General features: G+C 39.1%; 1 protein-coding gene across 1 annotated transcript; it reads left to right on the forward strand.

Moving 5' to 3' along the window:
- The first annotated feature begins 76 nt into the window (after window positions 1-76).
- cox5ba (cytochrome c oxidase subunit 5Ba) lies at window positions 77-4,200 on the forward strand. The gene is made up of 4 exons (XM_079804189.1): window positions 77-197; window positions 534-604; window positions 1,356-1,455; window positions 3,896-4,200. The coding sequence occupies exons 1-4, from the start codon at window positions 101-103 to the stop codon at window positions 4,006-4,008; spliced, it is 381 nt and encodes a 126-aa protein (XP_079660315.1). The 5' UTR covers window positions 77-100; the 3' UTR covers window positions 4,009-4,200.
- The last annotated feature ends 11,090 nt before the right edge of the window (window positions 4,201-15,290 follow it).

Below are 15,290 nucleotides of genomic sequence, written 5' to 3' on the forward strand. Positions count from 1 at the left end.
ACATATGGTGATGACGTCTAACGCACGCGACGTGATGGTTACATAAGCGCCTCCTCTACGTCATCAGCCCGATTCTGGTAGTTTTGGGGAAGAGGAAGACATGGCTGCAAGGTTACTGCTGAGAACCGCCGTACGGGCCGCGACGACCTGCAGGCCGTCTCCAGCGGTCGCTCTGAGCAGAGGGATGTCGGCGGGAGGTCAGTCTTTTATCTCGGGCTGTTTTTAACAAACGAAACGAGCCACAGCATCATTTGAGAGTCAGTTTGAACGCGTGCCAAGGGCGCGATGCCTTCCGCGGAGGTCGATGCTCTCACCGCACCGGCAGTTTAAACAGGAACACAGTTGTTTAGTTATGATTTATCATGGGATATTATAAGAGATTGTGATGTTTTAGTGTTTTAATGTGTGTTATTGAGATGTATTTGTGTAGTTTGAAAGAAATCACGTGAATGTTATATTGACAGTTAGCAGAATGGACTAAGGCCGGTACGTTAAGTCTTTTAACAGAAATGTGACTCTTTTTCCCCCTACAGGTATTCCCACTGACGAAGAGCAGGCAACTGGACTCGAGAAGAAAGTTATGCATGCTCTGAAAACCGGCTCAGTATGTATTCTGGTCTCAAAGCTGTCAAACTTGATGTTGTTTATGCTTATATAAAACATCAGTTTCATAGATAAATCCAGAAATGAAATGGTCTTCTGTTGGTCCAAACCCACATGCTGTTCATTTTCCTAACGTAAATTGAGTTTTGAAGAATATTTATGTAGTTATTTCAATACAACAACTTATGGGGTCATGTCTGACATACTCCAAAAAATACATAAGTTGTCCATTTGACTTTCAAATATGGTGCATTTGATGGTCTCATGTTGGGTTTAATGTCATTATGAAATTACATTATGGTTCTCATGAACTTGAAGAAAGACGTTGTGACCAAATGTCATTGATGAAATGAAGTGACGTGAAGGCCAAGTATGGTAACCCATACTTGGAATTTGTCCTCTGGATTTAACCAGTCCAAGTTAGTGCACACGCATTAGCAGTGACTAGTGAGCAGACACACAATGCAAGCGATTGGGGGGTTAGGGCACCTCAGTCGTTTCCTACCGGTACTGAGAATCGACCTGCGACCTTCAGGTTTACAAGTCCAACTCTCTAACCTTTTGGCCAAGACTGGTGCCATATTTGATATGATCATGCATACATTTATCATTAAATAAAATTAATTTATATTCCTAGTTTAGAAAAGGGCTGCATTTACATACTTTTTTGTATGTATTAACATTTACATACCCTTGGTGTTGCCAACAACATGCTCCATTTTTATCTTCTATCCTGTCCTTCCATCTTTCAGGATCCTTACAGCATGCTGAAGCCCAAGGAGTACGCAGGGTCAAAGTCAGACCCCCATCTTGTACCTTCCATCACCAACAAAAGAGTTGTTGGCTGTGTCTGTAAGTTGAAACGCTTGATTCTAGACCAGGGATGGGCAACTTCGGTCCTGCAGAATTTAGTTCCAATAATAATCAGTCCCCCCCCATACCCTCATTCACTGTTCCATTACTCCACTAATATAGTTCACTGAGTGCGTTGGAAGGGCTGCTGCTTTTGCATACTTTGTGGTTTAATTATTTTAAACTTAGCAAACTGGCAGAACCAGTAGTAAGGAAAAGAGAACTATGTATAAACATTAATTTAATAATGTAATCAATTAAAATGGTATTTATACCTGTATGATATTACGCTGTACTCGCATTGGACCAGCGGTTTGGAAAATGGATGGATGGATGATTCATCTGTGGGTGAAATCTTCTGGCGAGACGTGGGAATTAATTCGGTACGAACCTCACAGTGCATTATGAATATTCTATAGAGCTCCGGAGGTCATGTGACCCATTCTGTTTACAACGGCATTTTGGCAGGCAGGACCAGCTGGCGCCAGCATGAGTTTCAAGGTAACGGAGTTCACTGCGCTCTTTAATTCAAAAGACATGGACTTGTACATAGCAAAACTTAATCGATTAAACATAACAGATCCCTATAATGCCCCCGGGGTGCTTTTTACGTGTATCGAAAAAGGAACGGATAGCTTTCCTGTCAGGACACCTGTGGCACCAGCTGTGCGCAAGTTACAACTAGCCTAGTTGACGTAAATGGGCACTAAGTTACTTAATATGCACTCCTAAATATTTTTGCGGTACACCATTAAACTTAGTTGGAGCCTAAATCTACGTATAAACTAAATATATACAGAAGCCTCCGATCAGGAGTAACATTAACAGATAAACTGCATCAATACGCTCTTGTTTTACATGACAGACTTCAGGTGCGTCTCAATCAGCTCTCTAGTTCACTAGTCAGGCCACTGATCAGGGATCAGCCCATTGCCTTATGTACTGATCAGTGCCCTGACTACTGAACCAGGGGCTGATTGAGACGCACCCTTCAATTCTTTACACGTATATGATAATGCTGACATACAGGCCTACATGCGCTTACATTTTAAGAGAGAAAACATGTGAATGGATTAATCGCCGCTGTGTGCATCTGTTCCTGCATCTGCAATCATAATCAATATTTTGTTTCAGTATTCAAATAGCCTTTCTTGATGTTATTTATATATAAAAGCACTTATGTTGTTCACGATTAAGTATCGTATTTAATGGGAACTTATTTTTATCATTAGTTACTTGAGGCAAAAGTAGTTAAGAATAAGGAATAAACTGAAATTCAAGGCATTTCAACAACTTATTGTGATAAAATGCTTTCCCCCGCCTGTTCTGGAATCCTGGCGCACATCAACTGTCCATCATGTTGAAATAGTAAGGTTTAAACAGCCCGGTTTTAAATTATTTTATAGATACCAATGTAGAGGTCTGCGCGGGACTGTTTTTTAAGTCCCGCTCCCGCTGGGGTTATATTCTGCACCCACCCGTTCCCGCTATATATATACACTCTTTGTTCACCCGCTGTCCGCTTAGAATAATTGTCTTCCCACCCGACCATCCCGCTAAATTTAGATCTCGTTTCCAGAATTTCACATTTAAATTTCCACTGAGAAAATCAAAATGTAGTCTGCACAAAAATTGTATTTATTATTTTATTCGCCTTGTCAAGATCCAAAATGCAACATTTTGCTGCCAACACAGTAGGGGGAAAATGTTGCTGAGAAATTTAAAAAAAAATTGAAGCCTATTTGTTATTTATATACAAAATATCTGGTCGGGTCGCATGCAGACCTCTATACCAATGCAACAGCCGCTCTAGCGCCCCTGGTCGCCTGGTCGAGTTTAGGCTGCGTGACGTCAACCTCCGGAGCTCTAGCAGTTGAGCGTACATCGGTTGTACACTCCTTATTGCCGTGCATTGTGGGATTGAATAAGTGCACTCAATATCGTCCACTATGGTTTCAGCTGTTCCCTCAGTAGTAGCAAAATGGCTACTATTTCCCAAATGACGCACTGCACTTATACACACTGAACTTGTGCACTATGTTAATCCGTCTAGTGTATGAGTTTTTTATGGTTATTGTCATTCACTGTCTGATAGCCCCTCCCCCTCCACTATGTAATTAAAGCTGCGACAGTTGGATAAAGTGTCCAACATTGCACACTTTGTTTTTCCTGTTGTTTTAGTGCATCATCCGGATGTCTAAAGTGTACTTTTTCTATGTGGAATTTTCAGTGTGAACACACTACTTGCACTATTTATACTAAAAACGTTATAGAATAGTGCACAAGTATGCAAATTGGGAAGCATCTATTGATAAGCTTGTTCAAGTGTGTTTGATTAGGGTTGGAGCCCTCCAGGAAGCTGCCCATTTCTGTTCTAGACATTACACATGGTTCTTTTTGTTAGAGTTTGTATTAAGCACATGCTTGTGTGTCTGTCTAGGTGAGGAGGACAACACCGCTGTGGTGTGGTTTTGGCTCCACGAGGGTGAACCCCAGCGCTGTCCCTCATGCGGCTCTCATTACAAGCTCGTGCCACACGAGCTGCCTCACTGAGCCAATGTGTCACATCCCAGAATTCCAGAGACCTGGTGACCTCATTCATGTTTGTCTTTTTGCAAAGTACAGGGGATGTAACCTGTCCTCCTGATGTGGGTGACCAATGTTTTAACAATCAATTTCCGTAAATTATTGGAGTGTATGTTTTGCTCTTGGTCCGGTTACACCTAATAAACATGCTTACTCTGACTTTGCCTCTTGTATTTTTATTCAGGTTCATTAAATTCTCTGTGCACCGCTGGTTAAAAGTGTGGACACTTGACTGGATTTGTTTCTTGTGACCCTTAAAAACCTTTTAAATGAAATGCTTAATTTTTGTTGACAAATATGAACTGTGCCTTTTGTATAAATGTTTACAAAACTATCATTGTCATTTTAATTTGAGTATTCCATAGTCATTTTAGTAGATCATTTTAGTTTCAGACAACATATATTTACATATTTATCACGTTTAGCAGTGTTTTATGTAACTTCAAAGGGTTTACTGTAAAATGACACCATTTTGTATTTAGACCACTGTATGTGGGTATGGGAAGCTTTTCAATTTGGGTAGGCCAAATCCAGGTGGAAATGATACCAAAGTAATTTAATGTAAATAAGTTACTTTGTGTAAAACAAATGCCCAAGTGATGCATGTCTCCAGAAAGTAGAGACTCTAAGCTTTCAAATGGTTCCACATATGAGGTCAGAGCTCCTCCACAGACTTTTACAATTGAAAGTATATACTTGATGTCATTCCTGTGCAGGGTCTGCAGAGTTTAAGTGGTTAGTAGTCTTCGATTTAGTTTACAAGAACAATAAAGTTAATTTTTAAACTTTAGACTAGTTTGGCAGTTTAAATGGTTCACGACCGACTTCTAGCTTTAATTTACTCTCTGTGTGTTAATCTGTTTGCTTTGCCATATAGTACTCTCACAACATAATGAAGTTTAGCTGTTGTTTCTGTATTTGTGATTTCTACCTGCATCCACAAGGGGTCACTTGTTTATAAGAATGAGAATTGAGGAATGCAAACACAGGTGCCCTTAAACATTATGCTGTTGCTTTGTCATTTCTCTATTCTTACATTGCCTCAAATATTCAAGATACAACTATTATTTTATTCAATTGCTAAAAAGTTCTTATACAGTTTCCTATACTCTATATAGTTCCCATATTGCTATTATTTTAATATTAAAGGGTTAGTTCACCCAAAAATGAAAATAATGCCATTTATTACTCACCCTCATGACGTTCCACACCCGTAAGACCTCTGTTCATCTTCGGAACACAAATTAAAATATTTTGGTTGAAATCCGATGGCTCAGTGAGGCCTCCATAGGGAGCAAACCAATTTACACTCTAAAGATCCATTAATGTACTAAACACAATTAAATCAGTTCATGTGAGTACAGTGGGTCAATATTAATATTATAAAGCGATGATGATATTTTTGCTGCGCCAAAAAAAAAGTAAATATCGACTTCTATAGTGATAACCGATTTCAAAACACTGCTGCATGAAGCTTCGAAGTGATTCGAATCAGTGAGTCGATTCAGTTGTTCGGAGCGCCAAAGTCACGCGATTTCAGCAGTTTGGCGGTTTGGCACGCTGATTCGATACCCTCCGAAGCTTCATGAAGCAGTGTTTTGAAATCGTAAATTAATAGTACATTAATGGATCTTGAGAGTGTAAATTGCTTTGCTCCCTATGGAGGCCTCACTGAGCCATTGGATTTCAACAAAAATATCTTAATTTGTGTTGCGAAGATGAACGAAGGTCTTACGGGTGTGGAACGGCATGAGGGTGAGTAATAAATGACATTTTTTGTTTATGGTTTCCGTTGTTTTGAACAGATTATGTGTTTTGTTAACACTGTAACAAAATCCACAAACTAAAGCCTAGAGTCAAACTGCCCAACTCCAAACACTGATCACCATAATGGTGACCAATATTTCCAATAAAACCAACATCTAAACCTCTGTTAATTCTCAATAAGAGCTTCTATAGATGTCTTTCAGGGTTGGAGCCAAACTCTGCAGGACAGTGACGCACTAGGACCGAACTTGCCTGCCAATGGTTAATTGTAGGCGTAATTGTACCCTAAGGACCAATTGTGTACCTTTAAAGGTACAGTTATACGTTTTGTTCCCCAAGGAACAAAATTGTACCTCCACTGTACCTTTTTTTCTGAGAGTGTACCGGGTTTCTACTGATACAAAGCTTAATGCTAATCGCTGAAGTAAACCCTTTAATCTACTACTGCAAGTGATGATGCACAATGTATTTCCTTAATAGTATTTGTTTGTATTTTAGTGTTAAATGTAATTAAAGTGGGTAATTAAATTGCAGGTTACACATTATTGATTTACATCTATGAGTCTAGGCTGATATTTAATCTTTTAGAATGGCTGAGCAAATTGGCTTTTAATGCTGCTTTTCCTATGACAAAAAAGACACTTGATTCTTGATTACCTAATGTCTATTAGCATAATGGAATTCATCAATATTATATCCAAGCTGTCGTTTCAGCGTCTCTCCTGTTTACTGCACCTACCTACAGTATGTGTGAAACATTTAATAAGCATTGCAGAAGCATCGATTTGTTTATACCTCATAAGTCATTATAATCAATGCATCACACAAGATTCATTTTTTTCAGGAATGTGAAAAATGCCCTTAGTGGGTCATTTATGCCTTCTGTATGTTTTTTTTTTTTTTTTCATTTTTTCTCTGACAAGAAAACCTGAAAGCGAGATGGTATGAGCAATTTGCACATAATTGCCAACATTTTCTGAGGCAGACTGTGAAAGCGAGGAAACTGCAACAGAGACATTTGAGGGGGATTTTATTTCCTGTTCATCGCTCCAATGAGTTGTTAGACATTGTGACGTTGTGGAAAAAAAATTCACTGCAGATATTTTGTTTCGTTTTTTCCTCCCAAGAGTGTCTTTCAGAACGTGCACTGGCAGTCATTTATATTTGCAGTTTAAACGGGTTTATAACCTTGCTTATTTTTTCACTTATTTTAGGTGGAAATGTCACTGAACTGTACAAAAGGGTTTTTTGAGAAAAGTTAAAAGTCAAGGCAACATAATGCACTGAGATCTTTCATTTCACTTAACAACTGTCTTAATAAATTATTCATGCTGCCACGCATTCGTGCTCACAAACCCAGCAACAGTTTTGTTTGTTCAGACCGCTCAGACAACAAATAGACTTGTTAGAACAATATTTGAGGGGATATTGTTTGCCTGACTTGTGTATTTATGCAGATTCAAAGTAATTCTTTGTCTGTGTTGGAATGATAATGGCCTGAGTTTGCCACATGCTGAATACTGCACAGTATATACTGTATTGCCTACTGTTTTTTTTTGTTTTTTTTAATAGTAAGTGAAACAGCATGGCATGCATTATTCCTTGATCAATATTTTGAAAAATAGTAAGTTACATTGTTATCACATGACCACACTACATTTGTTACATGACCTGGTCATGTTGCATGTATGGCTGCATCCCGATTCGGAGGCTGCATTCTTTGAAGGCCGCATTCGAAGGCCGATTGTGTCACATGCAGCGGGACTACAAATGCTGTCCCAATTCGAAGGCTCCTTCAAATGCAGCCCTCAAATGCGTCCTGTGTTTCCCGTGGAATGAAGGATACAACAGATGGTTCCTTCGTGGCCTTGACTACCCAAGAATTCATTGCACGCCAGCGATAACAGTATTTTTTTGAGAAATTGCAGAATTACCTTTTATTTTTACATTATTTTTAAAGGTAAATTACCTTTTAATTTACCTTTGCCTTTTAAACGTATAAGGTTTCTGCTTACTCAAATATCTAATGATACAAATGTAAAAATAAAAAAAGCAGTTCAAATGTTGACATATTTTACTAACATGCAATTATATAGTTTATACTCTATTACAGAAATGGACCGTGGAGAACATATTAAGACAGTTTGTGAATCCTGTTTAATATACACCATATTGCCAAAAGTATTGGGACACCCCTCCATATCATTGAATTCAGGTGTTCCAATCACTTCCATGGCCAACTTTCTGCAGAGTCAATAGCTACAGACCTCCAAACCTTGTGTGGCCTTCAGATCAGCTCAAGAACAGTGTGTAGAGAGCTTCATGGAATGGGTTTCCATGGCTGAGTGCAATGCAAAGCGTGGGATGCAGTGGTGTAAAGCACGCCGCCACTGGACTCTAGAGCAGTGGAGACGTGTTCTCTGAAGTGACGAATCGCCCTTCTCTGTCTGGCAATCCGATGGACGAGTCTGGGTTTGGCGGTTGCCAGGAGAACGGTATTTGCCTGACTGCATTGTGCCAAGTGTAAAGTTTGGTGGAGGGGGGATTGTGGTGTGGGGTTGTTTTTCAGGAGTTGGGCTTGGATCCTTAGTTCCAGTGAAAGGAACTCAATGTTTCTACATACCAAGACATTTTGGACAATTTCATGCTCCCAACTTTGTGGGAACAGTTTGGGGATGGCCCCTTCTTGTTCCAACATGACCGCGCACCAGTGCACAAAGCAAGGTACATAAAGACATGGATGAGTGAGTTTGGTGTGGAGGAACTTGACTGGCCTGCAAAGAGCCCCAACCTCAACCCAACAGAACACCTTTGGGATGAATTAGAGCGGAGACTGAGAGCCAGGCCTTCTCGTACAACATCAGTGCCTGACCCCACAATTGCGCTTCTAGAAGAATGGTCAAAAAGTCCCATAAACACACTTCTAAACCTTGTGGAAAGCCTTTTCAAAAGAGTTGAAGCTGTTATAGCTGCAAAGGGTGGACCAACTCCATATTAAACCCTACGGATTAAGAATGGGATGTCATTAAAGTTCATGTGCATGTAAGGCATACGTCCCAAAACTTTTGGCTATATAGTGTAACTTTCTGTTACTGTCACTCATCAATGGCAGCTGTTACAGTTGCCAGGAGACAAGAACATTCCTCCGTAGGCTAGACCATCCTATTTAATAATGCTCAGTCTGACCTTTGTGGCCTTTAAAGTCAGAGTCCTTCAAAGGATGAAGCCTCTCAATTGGGACGCAGCTTTTAATTCAGTGGCTACATCTGAAATCGCGTACTTCCGATTTGACAAAAATAAGTATGTCCGAATTGAGGGTAGCCTACTCATAAAAGAGTACCCGGATAACCTATTACTTCCAGCGAGATTCTGAAGCATGCATCTGATGGACACTTTAGTATCCCATGAGGCCACGGGAGAGAATTTATGAATGGTGGTGATGCGACGCAGCTGCCGCTGGTATGTCACATGATAATGACAAAATGGGGAATCTAGTATACTCTAGTACGCTCTAGGATTATATTCATACTATAAACATTAATAATATATAGAAATTACTTTTAATAGTCACAAAGTAATTACTTGTTCAAAAGAAGTACCTACTCAGCGAGTTTGTGAATTTGATTTGTTGCACATCACACGCATCTTGTATTAGGTTATGTGTGAATATTAGGTTATGTGTGTATTTTCCCACAACAATGTCCCACATTTTGTTTACTATGCACAGTAGTTCTTTTTTAGAAGTGAACAACTAGCATTTTTTTACCATCTTTTAAATTTTAAGTTAAAGGAACACACCCCTTTTTTTTTGAAAATAGGCTCATTTTCCAACTCATCTAGAGTTAAACAGTTGAGTTTTACCGTTTTCGAATCCATTCAGCCGATCTCCGGGTCTGGGGGAAGCACTTTTAGCGTAGCTTAGCATAGATCATTGAATCTGATTAGACCGTTAGCATCTCGCTCCAAAAAATGACCGAAGAGTTTCAATATTTTTCCTATTTAAAACTTGACTCTTCTGTAGTTACAACGTGTACTAAGGCCGACGGAAAATGAAAAGTTGCGATTTTCTAGGCCGATATGGCTAAGAACTATACTCTCATTCCTGCGTAATAATCAAGGGACTTTGCTGCCGTACCATGGGTGCAGCTGGTACAATAATATTACGCAGTGCCTGAAAATAGGCTAACTTCCGTCAGCATAACCCACGTGACAACCTGCTTACACAGGGAGTATGCAGGGGACTATTTTCAGGCGCTGCGTTCCTTGATTATTACGCAGGAATGAGAGTATAGTTCCTAGCCCTTTTGACCTAGAAAATCGCAAATTTTAATTTTCCGTCGGTCTTAGTACATAATACAGAAGAGTCAAGTTTTAAATAGGAAAAATATCGAAACTCTGGTCATTTTTTGAGCGAAATGCTAACAGTCTAATCAGATTCAATGATCTATGCTAAGCTATGCTAAAAGTGCTACCGGAGATCGGCTGAATGGATTTGAAAATGGTAAAACTCAACTAGAAAATTAGCCTATTTTAAAAAAAATGAAGTGTTCCTTTAAAGTTATGCTTATGTTTTTAAGTGTTAGAAAGGATCTTGTTTTTTTTTAGCGGGGTTGGAAGTGAACTATTGTTCTTTAGTTGATCCTTTTAGCACAGTCATCTACATAATGTGACCGTCCTTGCAGCGTGTCCTCGTTGAATGGCGTTCCAACGAAAGCGTCCCGCGATGCGTAATGAAAGTGATGAGAGGTGTAATGAGATAGATGAGGACGATTTGCTCCCTCTGTAGTGGGCTGCCCGTCACATCTGGCCTAAATGATTGAATAATACCGCTCAGTAGTCCACAGGGCCTGGTACATGCTCCCGCAAAAAAAAATGACTGAAAAAAGCCGAAGCTCCAGGCGGCCTGAGTATGTTGTGAGATTACAAAGAGTCAAAGATGAAATGATGTGAATTTCAAGTGGACATACATGTTTAATATCCTTCCATTCTGTCTGAAATCATTTGTAAAATCCCGCTTGACTTGTCAGCGGAGCTACGAGAGATTGCCTTTAATTAGTCTCCGAATGACACTAAACAAAAGCGTTGAGCGATACTGGCATCCTAACAGTGAAAAAGCATCCATTTCACAGACGAGGAAGCTTAGTCATAGCCTTTCACAACTGCGTAAATAGGGTTGTTCTTTGTGATTCGAGCAACTGCATTCGATATGATGACGGTAATGTTACATAATAGTGCCTTCCAGAGCCATCCTAACAAGAGGTGTACAATGAATCTCACAGAGAATATGCCATGCGTGTTTCCGGAGGGTATACTGTGACGCTTCATGTTCTAAAAAACGCTCAGATATACACCGTTTTTGATAGGCTAGACTTAATAATTTAATAACTATTGTTTTCAGGCCAAAAAGGGCTCTCAGCGCCCTTGCACAAGTCATCTCTGCTTTTCAATTCTCCACTTCTGTTCTGCATTTCTCAGTGGGGCCGAGAAAAGAAAACAACTGCAGAAGGGGAGAATTCTAAGGAGGGGCGGATTTAAATGTACCCGAGGAGACCAGCCAGACATTTGGCAGGCGGGGTCCGTCACACAGGGGCATGGGAGACGCACAACGCGTTTCAGGACAATAGTCTATGATTAGCAATGTGCTTATCTGCGCAACGCCGCCTGCCATTAGTGTGCTGCAGGGGCGCTGTCTCCATAGCAACCAATCTGCCTGAAGTCCAAGCCCCAGTTGTGCTTGTCAAAGATCCACTCAAAAACCTCTATTCACCGTTTTTTGCCTTGAAAGCCCATTTAAGGCTATAATGGCCGTTGTGGGGTGGTGGGATCACGGAGATCTTGACGTGGCTGTAAACCCTCACATTAACTCCATTTGAAGAAGATTAATTAACCCATGTGACCGGCGCATAAATGTTTGGAAGTGAACCTCGCTCATAGCCTGACACCTGCCACTTGATATTTTCAGACCCACTGCATCGTGGGTGTATGATAGGACCCCCTGATTTTCATGGAATCATGGGAGTTGTTGTCTTCACCTCTACAGCCGGTGGAAAACAATCCAGCGGGACTCGGGAAGAAATCATATTTATCATAATTGGATGAGCTAATGTATTAAAGATTTATTAACGTTACTGTAGCAGGGTGGAGTGGAACGAGGCCGCTGATTGCTAATGAGAGACAAGCGCGACACGCAACTCGAGAGCAGTGGAGCTTTTATTATGCCACAGACAACCGCTTCTGCTTCATCCAGTCATGCGTATGTGGGGAAACGCTGTTTATTCATATTAAACGCATTTGAGTGTGTTGAAAGTTATATTATAATGACACTCATATGCGGCTACTATGAGACACTTGTTGCACACTGCAGTAAGCTTGATCGAGATTAGGCATAATAAAACATGGTACTCGTAGTAAATCAAGAAAATGAGATTTAAACAATAAGATGTGTTGAGCTTTATAACAATCATTTGTATTCTGTTTATGAATGTATCCAAACAGTTGCTAACCTGTCTAATAAAACACATAGGCCTATATTAAAACGTCTTTGGTTTCTATAAAATAAAATCGAGGGTAATGTAGATATTATGTCATTGATAGGCAACGCACGGACACTGTCCGTGTCCTGGTTAAAATTACATATTTCTCTGGATTTAAATATTCTTGGAAACATTTGGGATAATGTAAGTACACAAGTCAACAAAATATATAACATTGTTCTAGTGGTTTTTGGATAATTTAATCCACAAATCTTACAAATTGTGCCTTTAACATAAAGGTTTGTAAATATGCTGTATGTATATATATATCTCGGTGTTTCTGCCACTACGGCCGATTTTGACTATCCCAATTTTTAAAAAATCAACCTCTATGAATTAAAATTTTAACCATCACAGTCTGTAATACATATAAAAATCTACACAAAATTGAATGTAGTCGTTATGATTTGTAATCTGGAACTGAAATCATGTTTATTTTTTATGTTTTTCATCTTCTTAAAAAGTGTCCTTATTTTATCATTTCTATAAAAATTTAATATATTTAAATAGCTTTTTCAAATTTGATGCAGTTTTGTAAATACTGATATAAAAAAATTATATACAAAATAGCGAATTTGGAAATAGGAAAATAGAGCAGCGCTGCGGTAATGACATATTGTGTCAGTAAGGACACAATGTTAAAGTGCCACAAAATCAAAAACAGGCTACTGTAGAGAACAACAGTAAAAGTAAAAAAAAATACATCAGTACTAATCAATACATCATATTATACTGAATATTTGTCATTTAATATACAGTAAACCTTGAATTTGTCTTTACCGCGACACAAGGTCTGTACCGCAACACCTACATTTGTTGCGGTAAAGAAATGTTTCGGTAATTAAATTTTTGCTAATACTTTAGCTAATTGGCAGCTAGCAAGGCCTACTATATTAGTTTTGACTCTTAGCATCTTAATATACATGAATTCAACAGTAATATACATTTATTTTTAAAATGTAGTTCAAAATACACAATTATTAAGCTGAATGGTAAGGACGCACAATAAATACTAGAGCAGAAAAGATATTTTCTTATTTTTTTGGTATCTTGTGAGTGAGGTAGTGTGGTGGCTCAGTCTGTCAGCAATGTGCTCAAGTGAAAATTTCTGTTTCCATAGAAACTAGTCTTGTTTGTGTTTGATAAAATTTCATAATAAAAGCTTTTTTTCATTGTTGCGGTAAGGACTCAAAAGTGTGGGACAGGCACATTTAGTAAAAAATCATAAAAATGATCAGTAAATAATACAAAGAATTTAAAGATGCTGTAAATGAATCTGTATGTTAAAAAATTCCATTTGAAATAATGTCAAAATATATATATATATATATATATATATATATATATACAACCCCAAATCAGAAAAAGTTGGGACAGTATGGAAAACGCAAATAAAAAAAAAAGAAGTGATTTCTAAATGTACTTTGACTTGTATTTCATTGCAGACAATATGAACACAAAATATTTAATGTTTGTCTGGTCAACTTCATGTCATTTGTAAATATGCATCCTTTCCTGTCATTCAGACCTGCAACACATTTCAAAAAAAGTTGGGACAGTAAAGCATTTATCACTTTGTAATGTTGCCATTCCTTTTCACAACACTTAAAAGACGTTTAGGGACTGAAGACACCAAGTGATGAAGTGTTTCAGGTGTAATTTTGTCCCATTCTTCCTGCAAACAAGTCTTTAGGTGGGCAACAGTACGGGGTCTTCGTTGTCGCCTTCTGCGCTTCAAAATGCGCCACACATTCTCTATTGGAGACAGGTCGGGACTGCAGGCAGGCCAGTCAAGTACATGTACCCTCTTCCTCCGCAGCCAGGACTTTGTAATGTGTGCAGAATGTGGTTTTGCATTGTCTTGTTGAAATATACATGGACGTCCCTGGAAAAGATGTCTTCTTGAAGGCAGCATATTATGCTCCAAAATCTCTATGTACTTTTCAGCATTAATGGTGCCTGCACAGAAGTGCAAGTTACCTTTGCCAAGGGCACTGACACAACCCCATACCATGACAGACCCTGGCTTTTGGACTTGTTGCTGGTAACAGTCTGGATGATCCTTTTCTTCTTTGGACCGGAGCACATGGCGTCCATTCCTCCCAAAAAATACCTGAAATACTGATTCATCTGACCACAGTACACGTTTCCACTGTGTGATGGTCCATCCCAGATGCCTCCGAGCCCAGAGAAGTCGACGGCGCTTCTGGACACTGTTAACATAGGGCTTCCTTTTGGCACAGTACAGTTTTAACTGGCATTTGTGGATGTAACTACGTATTGTGGTACTTGACAAAGGTTTGCCAAAGTAGTCCTGAGCCCATGTGGTGATATCGCTTATAGATGAATGGCGATTCTTGATGCAGGGCCGCCTGAGGGATCGGAGATCACGGTTGTTCAGCTTAGGCTTGCGCCCTTGTCCTTTACACACTGAAATTCCTCCAGATTCCTTGAATCTTTTAATTATGTTATGCACTGTTGAATGTGAAATATCCAAATCTCTTCCTATCTTTCTGTGAGGAACATTGTTTTTAAACATTTCAATAATTTTCTCACGTATTTGTTGGCAAACTGACGATCCTCGGCCCATCTTTGCTCCTAAAGGATTAGACCTTTCTTGGATGCTGCTTTTGTACCAAATCATAATTACAATCACCTATTGACATCACCTGTTTCAAATCACATCATTATTTAACCATTTTACCTCATTACTAGCCCTAAATTGCTCCTGTCCCAACTTTTTTTGAAATGTGTTGCAGGTCTGAATGACAGGAAAGGATGCATATTTACAAATGACATGAAGTTGACCAGACAAAACATGAAATATTTTGTGTTCATATTGTCTGCAATGAAATACAAGTCAAAGTAAATTTAGAAATCACTTCTTTTTTTTGCGTTTTCCATACTGTCCCAACTTTTTCTGATTTGGGGTTGTATATATATATGTGT

This window comes from Gobio gobio (genome assembly GCF_949357685.1).
Source record: "Gobio gobio genome assembly, chromosome: 22".
NCBI lineage: Eukaryota > Metazoa > Chordata > Actinopteri > Cypriniformes > Gobionidae > Gobio > Gobio gobio.

What these genes read in the sequence shown, in the direction of transcription:
- cox5ba (XM_079804189.1), top strand. Translation starts at nt 101, where the DNA reads ATGGCTGCAAGGTTACTGCTGAGAACCGCCGTACGGGCCGCGACGACC. An exon ending in CAGAGGGATGTCGGCGGGAG is followed by an intron (nt 198 to 533) that starts GTCAGTCTTTTA and finishes TTCCCCCTACAG; the next exon opens with GTATTCCCACTGACGAAGAG. An exon ending in ATGCTCTGAAAACCGGCTCA is followed by an intron (nt 605 to 1,355) that starts GTATGTATTCTG and finishes TCCATCTTTCAG; the next exon opens with GATCCTTACAGCATGCTGAA.